The sequence below is a fragment of the Hemiscyllium ocellatum genome, chromosome 39 (assembly GCF_020745735.1).
Source record: "Hemiscyllium ocellatum isolate sHemOce1 chromosome 39, sHemOce1.pat.X.cur, whole genome shotgun sequence".
Classification (NCBI taxonomy): domain Eukaryota; kingdom Metazoa; phylum Chordata; class Chondrichthyes; order Orectolobiformes; family Hemiscylliidae; genus Hemiscyllium; species Hemiscyllium ocellatum.
In genome coordinates, this window is record NC_083439.1 from 18,449,202 (window position 1) to 18,464,786 (window position 15,585).

The 15,585-nt window shown below is 43.6% G+C and overlaps 1 protein-coding gene across 1 annotated transcript in view; it reads right to left on the bottom strand.

The window, feature by feature from the left end:
* The window catches only part of LOC132834339 (unconventional myosin-Va-like), a 202,041-nt gene that overhangs the window by 54,821 nt on the left and 131,635 nt on the right, over positions 1-15,585 (bottom strand). Inside the window, exons 16-21 of the mRNA XM_060853108.1 lie at positions 15,287-15,384; positions 11,797-11,883; positions 11,514-11,622; positions 7,199-7,410; positions 3,811-3,967; positions 1,838-2,077 (exon numbers count right to left, since the gene is read on the bottom strand). Of these exons, the coding sequence (XP_060709091.1) occupies positions 1,838-2,077; positions 3,811-3,967; positions 7,199-7,410; positions 11,514-11,622; positions 11,797-11,883; positions 15,287-15,384 (903 nt within the window). The remainder of the gene's footprint in view (positions 1-1,837; positions 2,078-3,810; positions 3,968-7,198; positions 7,411-11,513; positions 11,623-11,796; positions 11,884-15,286; positions 15,385-15,585) is intronic.

The window sequence follows — 15,585 nt, forward strand, 5'->3', positions numbered from 1 at the left end:
GGTATGGGTGGGATACTCCTTGGAGGGTCAGTGCAGACTTGATGGGCCAAATGGCCTCTTTCTGCACTGTAGGGTTCCACGTTTCCATCTTCACAAATCATTGGGTTCAGGATGGGGGTGGGGGTGGCACACTGATTCAGAGGCCTAAAGCTGTAAGACAGGAGTTCAAATCCCATAGGAAGTGAGAGAGCCTAAAAGGTAATTATTTAAAAATGCCCATCTCATTATTAACAATGAATAAATTACATAATGGTACAAAAAGCCCTCTGGCTCAAATGCACTTCAGGGAATGAAATCTATCATCCTCACCTAGTCTTGTCAATCCATGCCTCCAGACCCAGAGCGATGTGGCTGACCCACAGCTGCCCTCTGAAATGGCCCAACAAGCCACTCAGTTGAGTGCAATTAGCAATGAGCAATTAATGCTGGCCCATCATCAATGCTCACATCCACTGAAGCAATATAAGAAATACCCTTGTATTCATCCCAAACAAGCACCAACAATCCAGTAGAATGAAGAAGAGCTGGCATCAGGAGTCTGTAGTGTAGGGGGGGTGTGTGCGTGCGTGCGTGCGTGTGTGCGCACGCTCACGCACGCGTTGGGGGACTGGTGGTGGTGTTGCACTCTTCAGTCCTGCCCAACAGAATGTTGAAGCTTCATGGACTCCCAGCCCGACTGTTTAGTTGGCTGTGCTGTCCGTGGACTGTGTGTTTGTTTGTTGTGGGTGACTGTAGCCTCTGTTTCATTTTTACAGGACTCTTCGGTTGTGCTTTTGGTTGCACTTCAACCCCATGCCCCTGATCGGTGGGCAATTAGTGCAAAGTGGGTGCTCTTGTAGGCCTGGACTCAGGCATGGCTAAAGTTGCCATCAACAGGGCAGGCAGCAGGGAGGGGATAGTGGTGCCCTGATCACATGCCCCTTTCTTGTGGCTACCTTTATGCCTGGATATCTTTGGAGGGGGAGCAGATGGTGTCCACCAATATCCTCAAGGCATTTAGAGAAAGGAGGTGGGCACCACAGGATGTGCGATGTATTACCTCCTCCTTGAACATTATTTGGATTTAGCTCCCCCTCTTGCTTCCCAACTTTTTTGTTCTCTTTTTATCACTGTCATACTGCCTCTAGTGGGCAGTTCTTGTAATTTGTTAATTGAATCATTGATAGAGTGGGTGATTTGTTAATTTGGTAATTGCATCAATTGAGGAGTGGGTGATTTGTTGGTGAGTTATAGCAATAAAATTCGGGCAATATACTGCCTGCTAAAATATATATCCACTCTCTTACACTCCCTCAACTCTCCAATTTTCTTCTCTCATCTTCTAGAAATATCAATTCCATCAGTAGATCACGCTCCCACCAACTGCAAGCACTCTTTCTGTACCTCTGTTTTTAAATCAACGAGCTTTAACATTGACACTCAAAGAGTGAACAACGTCACAATCAAGACTGAGTCCATCCTCACCCGAAATCCAGATACTTCCAGCAGAGGTCAGTGCTAGCAATGTTTGTAGTAACTCTCCAGCAGCCAGTGTTCGATAAGGTTGGGTTAACTCAGCAACAATAACTTGTACTTAGGTAGGACTGTATAAGGAGCAAGATTCCAGCAGAGGAAACGAAACAGGGAAATGTGTGCATGTGCACAGAACTGTTTTCTGGTGCAGAAGGGATCTAGCAACCTACAATACAGGTTGTACAATACAGTGGGAAACACTCAACTTTCAACTACAGACTGACACTACATTACATGGAGTTGAAGAATCAGAATGAGGAAGTATACAACTGATGACAGTAATGTCCATTGGTCCACCAGAGGATTGGAGAATTACGAGGGTTACCTGGTTGTTGACTTTGCATTGTAGCTGCACAATCTTGTTCTCCATGCCAATGTTGAGGGTCTTGTAGTGCTCGACTGATCTGGCTTCAATCTTCAGTTTCTTAAGCTCCCGCTTTGCCATCATGCGGCGGTAGCAACACTGCAGGTAGATGATGGCGTGCTGGATCCTCCTGTATTTGAGTTTCGCCATCCAGCCACGTACGTACTTCTGAAGGATGGTAGCTTTCTGTTCCCGGAGGATCTATTTGCATTTTCAAACAACAAATAAACGTTTAAAGATTTAAACGGCATTAGAAAAAGCTTTATATTGCCTGCCTTTAAGACAAGGTACTGGCATTGGATCTGATCCTTGAATGAATAAACCATTCTTGAAAGTTGCGTTTCTGGATTCCCTCCACAGATTGGTCTTTGAATCCAAGGAATTACTTTCAAGATGCAATTGCAACAGCCAATTTATTCACAGCGCACTATATGACAAACGAGCAGTTCACCTCTCGTCAGCCATGGCCCTGTGAAGATGATACCAGTTGCAATATAGAGGGGACATTGTATTTGTGAACAGTGCCATGTTATTTTGCTTTGGATCATTAAAAAAAGACATTGTCTTTAACAGGGCAGCTCAACCTTATCATTGCTTTGATGTATTAGGCTGCTGCTCAGATGCTGAATTGTAGATTGAACCTACAACCTCTAACCTGAGAGGTGAGCATGCTACCAACTGAGCCAGGCTGAGATCACAAATATCTGAACGATAAATGTACAATTTCAGAAAGAATTCATCACTACAATTGTTGCTTCTATAACACTGCTCATCAGATCATAATTGGAAGCAATTGAGATATAATTGTGTCCCACATTAACTGGAAGGCATATCCAGTTCAATGTTAATTTAGGATTATTCATGTGTGTGTCTGAATATGCCTGTGTGTGTGTGTCTGTCTGCCTGTCTGTCTATCTGTAGTGGAGGGGAGAATCCAAACATATTTTAAAATTTATTTTTTTAGAATCCAAATGAAGTCATTACTGGCCAACTATGGGGAAACTCTACTGTCGCTTATCAAACATGCCCTCTTAGTTTTGCACCCCAAGCATTCACAAGGGTTCATTTCTCTTTGTAGATCTCAGTCTTCACCATGCTCACTGCTTGATCCAATACACAAAGCAATAGCAAGGTCGGTAAGAGACTTCGCAGGATTTACACAGTGGCCGTTAGCACCCATGTCCGATTGCTGGGTTCTTCAGTAAAGATGCTCTACAGCATCAACATGGACACCGTACAAACTGGCATTCTTACTCACAGACCACGAATAATCATGAGGGATGGCTGATGGGAGAAATGATAAACTGGCAACATTGTACTTTGTGTCTGTATTTGAGGTTCAGGCTGAAGTGTAACATTGGGGCACACAGGAGAGAGATTTACTCCGCTTGCTACCAAATGACAATGCCATGTCTGGAAAATGCATCAATACTATCAACCTTCATTTTAACACTTGAGTGTATAACAACGAATACAATATTAATGTGGTTCCTGTGTAATATTTATGCATGCTATTGCGAGGGAGTAATTATATCGGCACATCATTAGTGAAATTGTATACTCTCAACTCTTGGCTGTTCTTTCTGGACATGCTCTCAGCCTCCAAAGCATAGCACTGCTGCCTCACAGTACCAGGGTCCCAGCCTGGGACGGCTGCCTGTGTGGAGTTTGCACATTCTCCCCATGTCTGCTTGGGTTTCCTCCGGGTGTTCCGGTTTCCTCCCACAGTCCAGAGATGTGCAGGTCAGGCGAACTGGCCATGCTAAATTATCCATAGTGTTAGGTGCATTAGTCAGAGGGAAATGAGTCTGGGTTTGTTATTCTTCGAAGTGTCAGTGTGGACTGGTTGGGCCAAAGGGCCTGTTTCCACACTGCAGGGAATCTAATCTAAAGACAAAATATGGATGAGTGGAATTACTGAAGCAGTCACTTACCGCCTTGTATTGTCGCCTTCCATGAAAGCCTCGCACAAATGACTGGATAACAATGGTCGCTGACAGGATCCGCAGGAACTTTTGACGAGCTGCATACATTCGCTGGTATTTCTGGATGATGATTGCTGCTCTGGTCCTGCGGAGGAACTGAGCATAGCTGGAACACAACAAAGGGCCCACTGTTATCCAAAATCTTCGAGGAGGAAGACATCCTGCAGCTATCACCCTGACAACTGAGGTCAAATCTTTGCACTGGGTGGGGAACTGAGTAATGGCTGCTCTTGTTTGAAAAGTGGCTAGAGGTCCCTTGACATTCACTCAAGAGGCAGGTGGCACCACACCTCAATGAAACGATGGCTTCCCCAACAGTGCAACACTCCTTCAGTACTTCCCCGAGATGCACTGGAATTCACAATGTCCTAACTCAGACTTACCTCAGTTCTTCCCAGTACAATCAATAACACTCACATCACAATGTTGTGGATTTAAACCAATAGACATTCTTTGTTCCTGCAAACAATTGAAGTATTGAGTAGGAGGAATATTTTTCAGTGTAGTCCCCTGTGTTCATTGGGTCAATTTGGAAAGAAAGAACCGTGTGGAAATCAGGGACATAGATGCCTTACATAGATTCAAATTGCAATGTTCACATGTTGAGAACAACCAATGCTGTAAAATATCCAAAAAATGTAACTAAGATACCCAGATCATTAGACCATGTTAAGAACAGGTTGATTCTTCATGTTAAATGAGTAATGATACTAACATGCTGTATGAATCAATGAATGAAAACCCTGAGGCAGTAGTGTTATTAAGTTTCATTCATACCTTTTCAATAAATAACTTAGACATGTTCAAGTTGGAAGTTTGCTCGCTAAGCCGGTAGCTGTGTTCTCAGACATTTTGTCACCATGCTAGGTGACATCATCAGCGAGCCTCTGGTGAAGCACTGGTGTTCTATCCCGCTTTCTATTTGTGTGTCTTGGTCTGTTAAGGTGGGAGATATCATTTCCAGTTCTTTTCCTCAGAAGTTGGTAAATGGGGTCCAAATCAATGTGTTCATCGATGGAGTTGCGGTTTGAATGCAAGGCCTCTAGGAATTCTCGTGTCTCTCTCTCTCTCTCTCTCTTTGGCCTGTCCTAGGATGGATGTGTTGTCCCAGTCTTAGTTGTATCCTTCTTCATCTGTGTATAGGGATACTAGTGAGAGCTGGTCATGTCTTTTGGTGGCTAGTTGGTGTTCGTATATCCTGGTGGCTAGTTTCTTGCCTATCTGTCCAAAGTTGCATTTGTTGCAATCCTTGCAATCTTTTTGTAAATGACATCCGATTTAATGGTTGTTCATACAGGGTCCTTTAGTAGCTGTTTCAGTGTGTTGGTAGGTTTGTGGACTACCATGATACCAAGGGATCAGAGTAGTCTGGTAGTCATCTCCGAAATGTCTTTGATGTATGGTAGTGTGGCTGGGGTCTCTGGGCGTGTTGCCTCTTCTTGTTTGGGTTTGTTGTTTAAGAATCTGCGGTCTGTGTTTATCGGATATCCATTGTTCTTGAATACACTGCATAGGCATTTTTCTTCTGCTGCTCATAGTTCCTGGGTGCTGCAGTGTGTTGTGGCCCATTAAATAATGTCCTAATGCAGCTCTGTTTGTGTTGATTATGTGATCAGTGTGTGTTGCTTTCCTGTGGATGCTGTCTGCAGTTCTCCATTGACTGTTCGTTCCACTGTGACATGTACAAAGGGGAGTCTGTTTTTTGTTCTCTTCCTGTTTGGTGAAATTTATGCCAGTAAGGATGTTGTAATGATATTGTAGGTTTCCTCTAAGTTGTTCCATTTTGTGATGACAATGGTATCATCCTCAAAGTGAACCAAAGACACAAATACCAGACAGCACCAACTCCATCAGCAAGGGCAGTATCCTCAAGCTAGTAGACCTGTGCCTTACTACCCACTTCACCTTCAACAATAAGATCTACAAACAAATCAACAGGACACCCATGGGATCAGCAATATCAAGATTCTTAGCAGAAGCAGTGATGCAGAGACTCGAACAAACAGGCCTCCCCACAAACCAACCCAAGCTTTGGGTCCACCCCATGGATGACACCTTTGTCATCACGAAATGGAACAAATTAGAGGAAACCTATAAAATCATTAACAATATCCTTACTGGCATAAATTTCATCATTCAGGAAGAGAACAACAACAGACTCGCCTTCCTAGACATCACAGTGGAACGAACAGTCAATGGAGAACTGCAGACCAGCGTCTACAGGAAAGCAATATACACAGACCAGATACTCAACTCCAGGAGCAATCAACCCAAGACTCTCAAACAGAGCTGCATGAGGACATTATTTAAATGAGCCACAACACACTGCAGCACCCAGGAACTATGAGCAGCAGAAAAAAAATGCCTGTACAGCATATTCAAGAACAACAGGTACCCGATAAACACAGTCCACTGATTCTTAAACAACAAACCCAAACAAGAGGAGACAACACGCCCAGAGACTCCAGCCACACTACCATACATTAAAGACATTTCAGAGATGACTACCAGACTACTCCAACTCCTTGGTATCATGGTAGCCCACAAACCTACCAACACACTGAAACAGCTACTGATGAACCTAAAGGACCTTGTATGAACAATCATTAAATCGAATGCCATTTGAAAAATACCCTGCAAGGACTGCAACAAACACTACATCGGACACACAGGATACACAGACACCAATTAGCCACCAAAAGACATGACCAGCTATCACTAGTATCCTTACACACAGACGAAGGAGGACATCACTTCAACAGGGACAACACATCCATCTTAGGACAGGCTAAACAGAGACACGCACGGGAATTCCTAGACAGTTGGCATTCAAACTGGAACTCCATCGATAAACACTGATTTGGACCCTGTTTACCAACCTCTGAGAAGAAGAACCGGAAATGATATCACCCACCTTAACAGACCAAGACACACAAATAGAAAGCTGGATAGAACACCAGTGTTTCACCAGAGGCTCGCTGACGATGTTTCTGGCATGGTGACGAAACGTCTCAAGAACTGAACCTCAACCTGGGCTATATATCTTCTCAAAAATCACAAATTTAGACTTGTATCAAACAATTTTCCTTTAGATTCCTTCTCCAATCAAGGAGTGTCCCTGTACCTTGTCTCTATCAGGGTGCTCAAAGTTCACCTGGATTGATGCATGTTGCAATGTTGCTCCATTACTCAGTGGCAGCTCAGGTGAAAACATCATTCTCACAAGGGAGAACTCACAATCACCTGTCAACCCTGTTGAAGAGGCAGTGCCCATGTACTGCTGCACAAGTATAGGTTCGCATCGAGAGATAATCGATTGGTTTGGAAAGCATCGTACCATCTGGCTTGGTAGCCCCGCACATATCGCTGAATCGTAATCGCGGCGTTGCGCATGCGGAGATACTTCTTCCGTTGCAGCCAGCTCCGAATGGTCTTCTGGATTCTGATGCAAGCAGCTCGGAGTTTGTCTGCTCGCAGCTTCTCCAGGTAGGCCACTTGCCCAGCACGGAAGAAAATCTTTGTTTTACCAAACTGGTACTTGTCCTCATCCTATACAACAAGGACAGAGTCATTATAGTATAACAACGGAGATGGGAATGTACCTATGCGAACAAAATAAATCAATTATTCTGAATCCACCACTGGTGTAAATCTCTTACTTAATGGATGAGAAATTCAGATTTAAATGAGTCAGCAACAATATTCCAACAGTCTGAGTGGATTGGGATTAGCAACTAGGAGACAGTGAGAACCGCACATGCTCGAGAACTCAGAGTTGATAAAATGTGGTGCTGGAGAAAGCATAACAGGTCAGGCAGCATCTGAGGAGCAAAAGAGTTAATGTTTCAGGCTTAACCCTTCATCAATCATCCCTCTTGCTCCTCAGATGCTGCCTGACCTGCTGTCCTTTTCCAGTGTCACACTGTATCTACTCGGGGGTTAACAATAATGGTTATCCTGCAGGATAGCCAGACACCTTGGGAATTAAGTCAACTAGATCCTGTCATTTTCTGGGAAAAAGTGAGGACTGCAGATGCTGGAGATCAGAGTTGTGAGTGTGGTGCTGGAAAAGCACAGCAGGTCAGGTAGCATCCAAGGAGCAGTAGAATCAACATTTCGGGCATAAACCCCTCATCAGGAATTTTCTGGTTTGGGAATAAATACTTTAAGTCCGGTTAGACCCTGGTCAAATATAGCAATTGCTAATTCGATCTCCAGTCCAAATGTTAGACACATGCCTAACAGAAGTGTGATACCTGTCTTTTAAATTCTTAACACAGATCCCAACGAAATTTTTATTCAAGAAGGATTCAAAAACACAAGTATATGACTGAAATTTGAAAATATTTATGAGTTAATGATTGAAAACATATGATACACTATGAGAAAGCATTGGCTTATTATGGATATAGAAATATGGTCACGGTGACCATCTATTTATGGAAAACGTCAGTTCAAACGTCTAGACTAAACAACAAATCAAATATTACTGTCTAATTATGGAGGTAGTTACACTGCCACTGCTGCTATCATTGTTACTCACCAAGGTCAATATTTACCTCTGCAATCCCGAGAATACAGAACACAACTTGAGGCAAATCAATGATTCATAATTCGTTCTAGTGCCTGACTTCAGTGTCATTTTACTGAGTATCTTCAAACCATGGTTACTGACATTCACTTAAATTAGAAAGGCAGAATTTGACTACTTACTAGTTAAATTAATATTAGAGGACGCTCAGTGTAGTTACAGCATTACTGAAAATGTTGTAGGAAGTAATGGTGACACTTTGAGGAAATGCACACAATACGAAAAGCTGCTTATGACAGAACCTGCTGGTATACAGAGGAATCTCGATTACCTGAAGGACATGGGTGGGCAGTATTTCGTTCGGTTAATTGAATGCCAGATAATCGAATGCTGGATAACATAGCTTAGCTGAGCATCGGGACCTTGCGATCTTGCTGGATAATCGAATACCGAATAATTGAGGTTCCTCTGTATGGGCGAATGTATTATGGTCTCCTGTGATTGTTACAGCAATTTTAAGATCATGATTCTTATAAGGACCTTCTAAATCTCCACGAGCCAAAAGGTGAAGGGCAGCACATGTATGGGAACACAACCAGGCTTTCCTGCAATCAAATCAACTATTTGAGGAAAATGATGTGCAAGGGTATGTGGGAAATGCAGGAGATTGGCACTAGCCGCTCATTTAATGAGGTGGTACAGGCATAATGGACCAAATGGCCTCCATATGCATAACAGCATTTCTGTGATTTTTGTGAATCCATACACCACCACGACTGGGAACCATTATTGTCCTTCCTTTGCTGGCTGTCACTGGGTCAAAAACCGAGAAGACATTTCCTAACCTCAGAGAATGTACCTTCAAACATACGGTCTGCAGCTTCCTCCTATCTTCACAAGGGGAGTTAGCTGCTGGCAATAAATCCTGACCCTTCCTGCAATGCACATGTCCTATGGTCAAATTAAACAGCACTTAAAAGGACAGTATAGGTTACAAAGGGGAGGCAATGGCCTCATGGTAATATTGAGAGACTATTAACCCTGAAACTTTAGATCATGCCCTGCAGTCCTGAGTTCGAATCCCACCTATGGCAGATGGTGGAATCCGAATTCAATAAAAAAAAGAATCTGGAATTAAAGGGTTTAATGCTGATCACTGTTGAAAAATCCCAGCTGGTTCACCAAAGTATTTTAGGGAAGGAAACCTGTCATCTTGACCTGGTCTGGCTAACCTGTGACTCCAGACCCACAGCAATGTGGTTGACTCAAAACTGTCCTCTGGACAATAAATGCTGGACTAGCCAGACTTGCCCACATCACACGAGTGAATAAAAAAAAACAGAGTCACCCCTTTGAGCAAATGGTGAAACATTTCTGTTTTTCCAAAATAGCCTTTTACAGGAGATCCAGTGAAACAGTCTTAACATCCCTTCCACTTCTTGTATGCCCTCATATACAACATGAAGTTAATGAGCATTACTCAATACTGAAGAAGGGTCACTGGACCTGAAACGTTAACTCTGGTTTCTCTCCACAGATGCTGCCAGACCTGCTGAGTTTTTCCAGCAATTTCTGATTTTGTTTCTGATTTCCAGCCTCTACAGTACTTTGAATTTTTTTTTAAACTCAAGACTGAAAACTGCTGATAGGATCATCACCACCTGTACAGTTTGCGCTGAGCAGTACACTATCTTGACTTGGAAATATATCACCATTCCTTCAGGGTCACTGGGTCAAAATCCTGGAACTCCTTCCCAAAAGGCTAGCTAAACCAAATCAGCAGCTCAAGAAGGCAGTTCATCACCACCTTCTCAAAGCAACCCGGGATGGGCAATAAACACTAGCCCCAATCAGCGACACGCCCATCCCATGACTGAATTGTAAGAATATTGTAATACTCTCCAAGTTTTCCATCCTCCATCCTCTGGAAACTACAGTACATCCCAAATACTGCTGCCTAGATCCTAGCCTTGACTCCACCATCATCATAATAAACATAAAACGCAAATGTTGGAAATCTAAAATAAAAACAGAAAGAGCTGGGGAAGCTCAGCGGGTCTGTAAGGAGAGAAAATAAGATTTTTCTTCAGAGCCAGAACTTCAATCTGAACTTTAAATGTTTCAGGTCCAAAAATGATTCTCTTTCAGAACTAGATTAGATTAGGTACCATACAGTGTAGAAACAGGTCCTTTGGCCCAACAAGCCCACACCGACCCTACGAAGAGCAACCACCCAGACACAACTCCCTCTGACTAATGCATCTAACACTATGGACAATTTAGCATGGCCAGTTCACCTAACCTGCACATCTTTGGATTGTGGGAGGAAACCGGAGCAAATTCACACAGACACTGGGAGAACGTGCAAAAACCCCACACAGTCACTGAAGCTGGAATTGAACCCGGGTGCCTAGCACTGTGAGGCTGCAGTGCTCACCACTGAGTCACCGTGCTGCCCAGAACTAAAGTTCTGAAGTTCCAGTTCTGAAGAAAGGCCTTACTTTTTCAAACTCGAACATTAATTCTGTTATTAACCCATTAACATGTTGCTAGAATTGCCAAATTCCTCCAGCATCTGCTATTTCGATTCCATCATCACTCTGACCTTTACTCACTGATCCTGGTCCCCACACCTCAACTTCTCAAAGTCTCCTTGACTTACCTTCTGCCACTCAATATAACCAGCCTATAGGACCTAAATGGTCTGTTTGATTCCGGTCTTATGTATTTGCCACCAGAAATGACCATGTCTTCAGCTCACCTGGGAGTCAGGTGTGGAACTTCATCCCTCAACCATAATCTGACACTTGGAGAACAGCCACCAGCTGTTGACCACCATTCCCAAAATTCCCTTCTTTGCTCAATTTCTGTTCCTACAATGCCTCAGTGAAACACTTCCAAATAAGTTTTGCTGTTAGATGCATGATTTCAATAACATCATCACATTAATGGGCATACAATAATAGACATGAGGATAAAGACTCGAGAATGGTTCATATTTTACCCTAATCACCTACTCAAAATATTATTGTCCACCAATGAAAATGCGAAGCCTTTATTGAGTATTTTTTTCTTATGAAACTGCAATTGTTTTAAAAATTGGTGCAATTCAAAAGATTACCTTGATTAATTTCTCCAGGACATTTTTGCATGTCAGCTTTTTGTCACTGAGGACATCTTTCTGCTTCATCAGGACACGATAGCGGTTAAAGAATTCTTGATATGTCCATCTGAAAAATCCACAAACTCAAATAAATCAAAGCAAATTGTCAACTTCAAGCCTGCAGGAAAACTGAAGAGCACGTAAAACATAAAGAGATTAAAAGATGACTCAAAGCAAAGTGGTCACTTCATATGATGATACAATGGGACTTCCACATCTCCTCTCAGATGGTGCACTTTACCTTGATGGGAAACCAGCAGCACTTATCCGAATGGTTTCGAGTACACCACAAGCTCGCAGCTGTTGGACAGCTCGTTTTGGATCAAACCTATGGAGACAAGTATATGTCAAGTTCTTCTCACAGATGTGGATGCAAAATGATCAGGTGAACCAGATTCTAAACTGGACCAAACCTGACAGCCCCGTAATCCTATCCTAGCCCTGCTCACCCCTGCCCTGGGATCCACAGACAACCACCAGGCCTGGAGCTGTTGTCATACCAGCAGCAGCCACCATCTCCTCAGTGGCGCTGCTGTCCAACAGCCCCACTTACTGCTCTCAGTGAGTGAGACATTGTGATTCCGAACTGGGCCTTACAAGTGGAACAACTTGTTGCCAACGTTTGCAGAAAAGAGGCAGTGCAGGCTCACAACCTAAGAGTCCGCCCAATAATCAGTGTGCAACCGCGATTATCGCAATGAAAGAGTAGAATAATCAAAAGAATACACTATATGGCCAGACAGTGAACAATGAGACTCTGAAGTGATAGCATTTAGAGGCAAAATTAACCTGGTCCTGGTCATACTCAGCACTATTCTCAAATGCAAGCTTCAAATGCACATAGGTTCCCTCTGTCGGGGTTCAGAACAACAGCAGTCAATTCAAGGCCAAACTTCACCAGTAGCTCATTTTTGAAGATAAAACACTTCAATGTCACTTGTGCCTTAACGTGATTAAATTCTCAGTGGATGGACAAAATCTCTCTAAAGCTAGCTAGCCCTATCCAGTTTAAAGTGATTCAGGCCCAAAACACAAACCTGGTTCTCATTTGTCAACAGCCAATCACAGCAACAAGCTCAGAGTCTCACCATCTGATAATTACACCTCTTCTTTTTTCGGTCTTTTAATTGTAGAAACTGACACATCAATGTGAGGATTTTGAGAGCTAAAGCTTTCAATTAATCAACTTCTTTCAATGCTGCTCAATGTTAACTCGCAAAATTTATAAGATTAAAAGGGAGACATCTTAAAAGCAATGCATCATCACATTAACTGAGCAGGGTCATACGGCACAAAACTCACATTTCATGTGTGATAGAATGGGTACATTGGGCAGTTACAACGTAGGAGTGTGGGGCATTTACAGTGTAGGAGGTGCTAGGCAGTTACAGTGTAGGAACGCTGGGCAGTTACAGCGTAGGAGGCGCTGGGCAGTTACAGCGTAGGAGGCGCTGGGCAGTTACAGTGTAGGAGGCGCTGGGCAGTTACAGCGTAGGAGGCACAGGGCAGTTACAGTGTAGGAACGCTGGGCAGTTACAGTGCAGGAGGCACTGGGCAGTTACAGCGTAGGAGGCACGGGGCAGTTACAGTGTAGGAACGCTGGGCAGTTACAGCGTAGGAGGCACTGGGCAGTTACAGCGTAGGAGGCACTGGGCAGTTACAGCGTAGGAACGCTGGGCAGTTACAGCGTAGGAACGCTGGGCAGTTACAGCGTAGGAACGCTGGGCAGTTACAGCGTAGGAACGCTGGGCAGTTACAGCGTAGGAACGCTGGGCAGTTACAGCGTAGGAGGCACTAGGCAGTTACAGCGTAGGAGCGCTGGGCAGTTACAGTGTAGGAGGCGCTGTGCAGTTACAGTGTAGGAATGCTGGGCAGTTACAGTGTAGGAGGCGCTGTGCAGTTACAGTGTAGGAATGCTGGGCAGTTACAGCGTAGGAGGCACTAGGCAGTTACAGCGTAGGAGCGCTGGGCAGTTACAGTGTGGGAGGCGCTGTGCAGTTACAGTGTAGGAACGCTGGGCAGTTACAGCGTAGGAGGCACTAGGCAGTTACAGTGTGGGAGGCGCTGGGCAGTTATAGCGTAGAAGGCACTGGGCAGTTACAGTGTAGGAGGCGCTGGGCAGTTACAGTGTAGGAGGCGCTGGGCAGTTACAGTATGGGGCGCTGGGCAGTTACAGCGTAGGAGGCACTGGGCAGCTACAGTATGGGGCGCTGGGCAGTTACAGCGTAGGAGGCACGGGCAGTTACAGCGTAGGAGGCGCTGGGCAGTTACAGCGTAGGAGGCGCTGGGCAGTTACAGCGTAGGAGGCACTGGGCAGTTACAACGTACGTGGCACTGGGCAGTTACAACGTACGTGGCACTGGGCAGTTACAGCGTAGGAGGCACTGGGCAGTTACAGCGTAGGAGGCACTGGGCAGTTACAATGTAGCAGCGCTGTGCAGTTACAGTGAAACAGCACTGGGCCATTATACAGCTCACACCATTACTCAAGATGTAGAGTCAGTCATTAAAACTTTTTCTTCCACAACAGGAACAATTCTACCAATCGACAACCCAGAATCATTTCTGCAATATAGTATTGCTTCCAACACGCTGTTGAACAATGAATTTCCTAACACCATTATGGAAGCACTTTCATCACTGAACAAGTAATGGAGCCACCCTTTGAGAACAGGGTAGTATCTTCCGTGTTGACCATTTCAGGGGTACAAATTAACAATAACTAGAACACATGAAATAGAAGCCAAAACAGGCCATTTGGCCCTTCAACTCTGTTCCATCATTCAATGAGACCTTGGCTATTCTCTTTGTGTTTTGAATTCCTTATGCCCAAGTACACTTTAACCTTTGACTCCACTGTTCAACAAGAATTCATTGACCTCCACTTTGAGAATATTCACTGAGCCTTCACAGCTTTCTGAGGCAGAGAATTTCAAAGTTGCCGAAACCTCGGGGAAAGAAAAATTCTCACCTTTCTCTTAAAACGGCTGAACCCTCATTTTTAAACAGGGCCCCCTAGTTCTCATTATCTCACCCACAAGAAGAGACATCCTCTCCATGTTTACATGACCGAGACCATATGGAACTGACATACTTTAACCTAATCACACCTTAATCTTCTAGTGAAAACAAGCCCAGTCCGATCACCTTTTCTCATAAAGTACCAACTCCAGGTACCAATCTGGTAAACCACCTCCAACTAGCCTTCAAAGCATTTATCTTCTTCCTTAAAAAGGACACTAATGCTGCACAAAGTCTCTCCAATGCCCTGTATAACTGAAGCTATAAAGAGTACTCCTTGGTGTGAAAATTTCAATTTTCAAACAAAATCCACATTTCATTGATGACTTTAGTGAAAGGGCCACACAATTACAACAAACAAAAAAAAAAATCACTGAATCCAGAAGGTCATAAAATTGTTCTTAATATAACCTTTCCTTTCTTCATGATTGCACACTAGAGGCTTTAAAGATTGTCTAGTCTATAGAAAATAAGACAGTGTAAAAGTACATCCCTCAGTGACAACATGCACAGGATTTTCTTTTGTTTGCTACAAGAAATTACAATGCATTCTGAATCAGTTAACACAACTTTCTATTTTAGCCCGTCTCAAAATGGTAATCTACAGCAAGGCTTGCAAAGTTAGAATTCTTCTTTTGTAGCCTCAGTGACAGAGACACAATGTCGCAAGTTAATAGGATGAGAATGAAAGCACATTTAGTTTGGCTTACGTGAAAGCAAGTTTGTCATCATTGGGTTTAATGCATCGTACGTAGTGAGGTGTTGTAGCATTAAGGGTTTCCATCAGCAGATGAAGGGAGTTACGAAACTGCAAGAAATTGAAATAAAAGTAATAACAATTTGCAAAATTGATCAATCAGTTTTACATTTTCCTCTCACCTGTGATTTGTCTGCTTTTATTTCTCCTCCTCAAATTTTTCCTGCCTTCGCTCCTTATTGCAGTCTCCATGGTTACCACGTGCCTTCCACTCTCTTGACCCACTGACTTCAAAATTACCTTCAAAAGTCT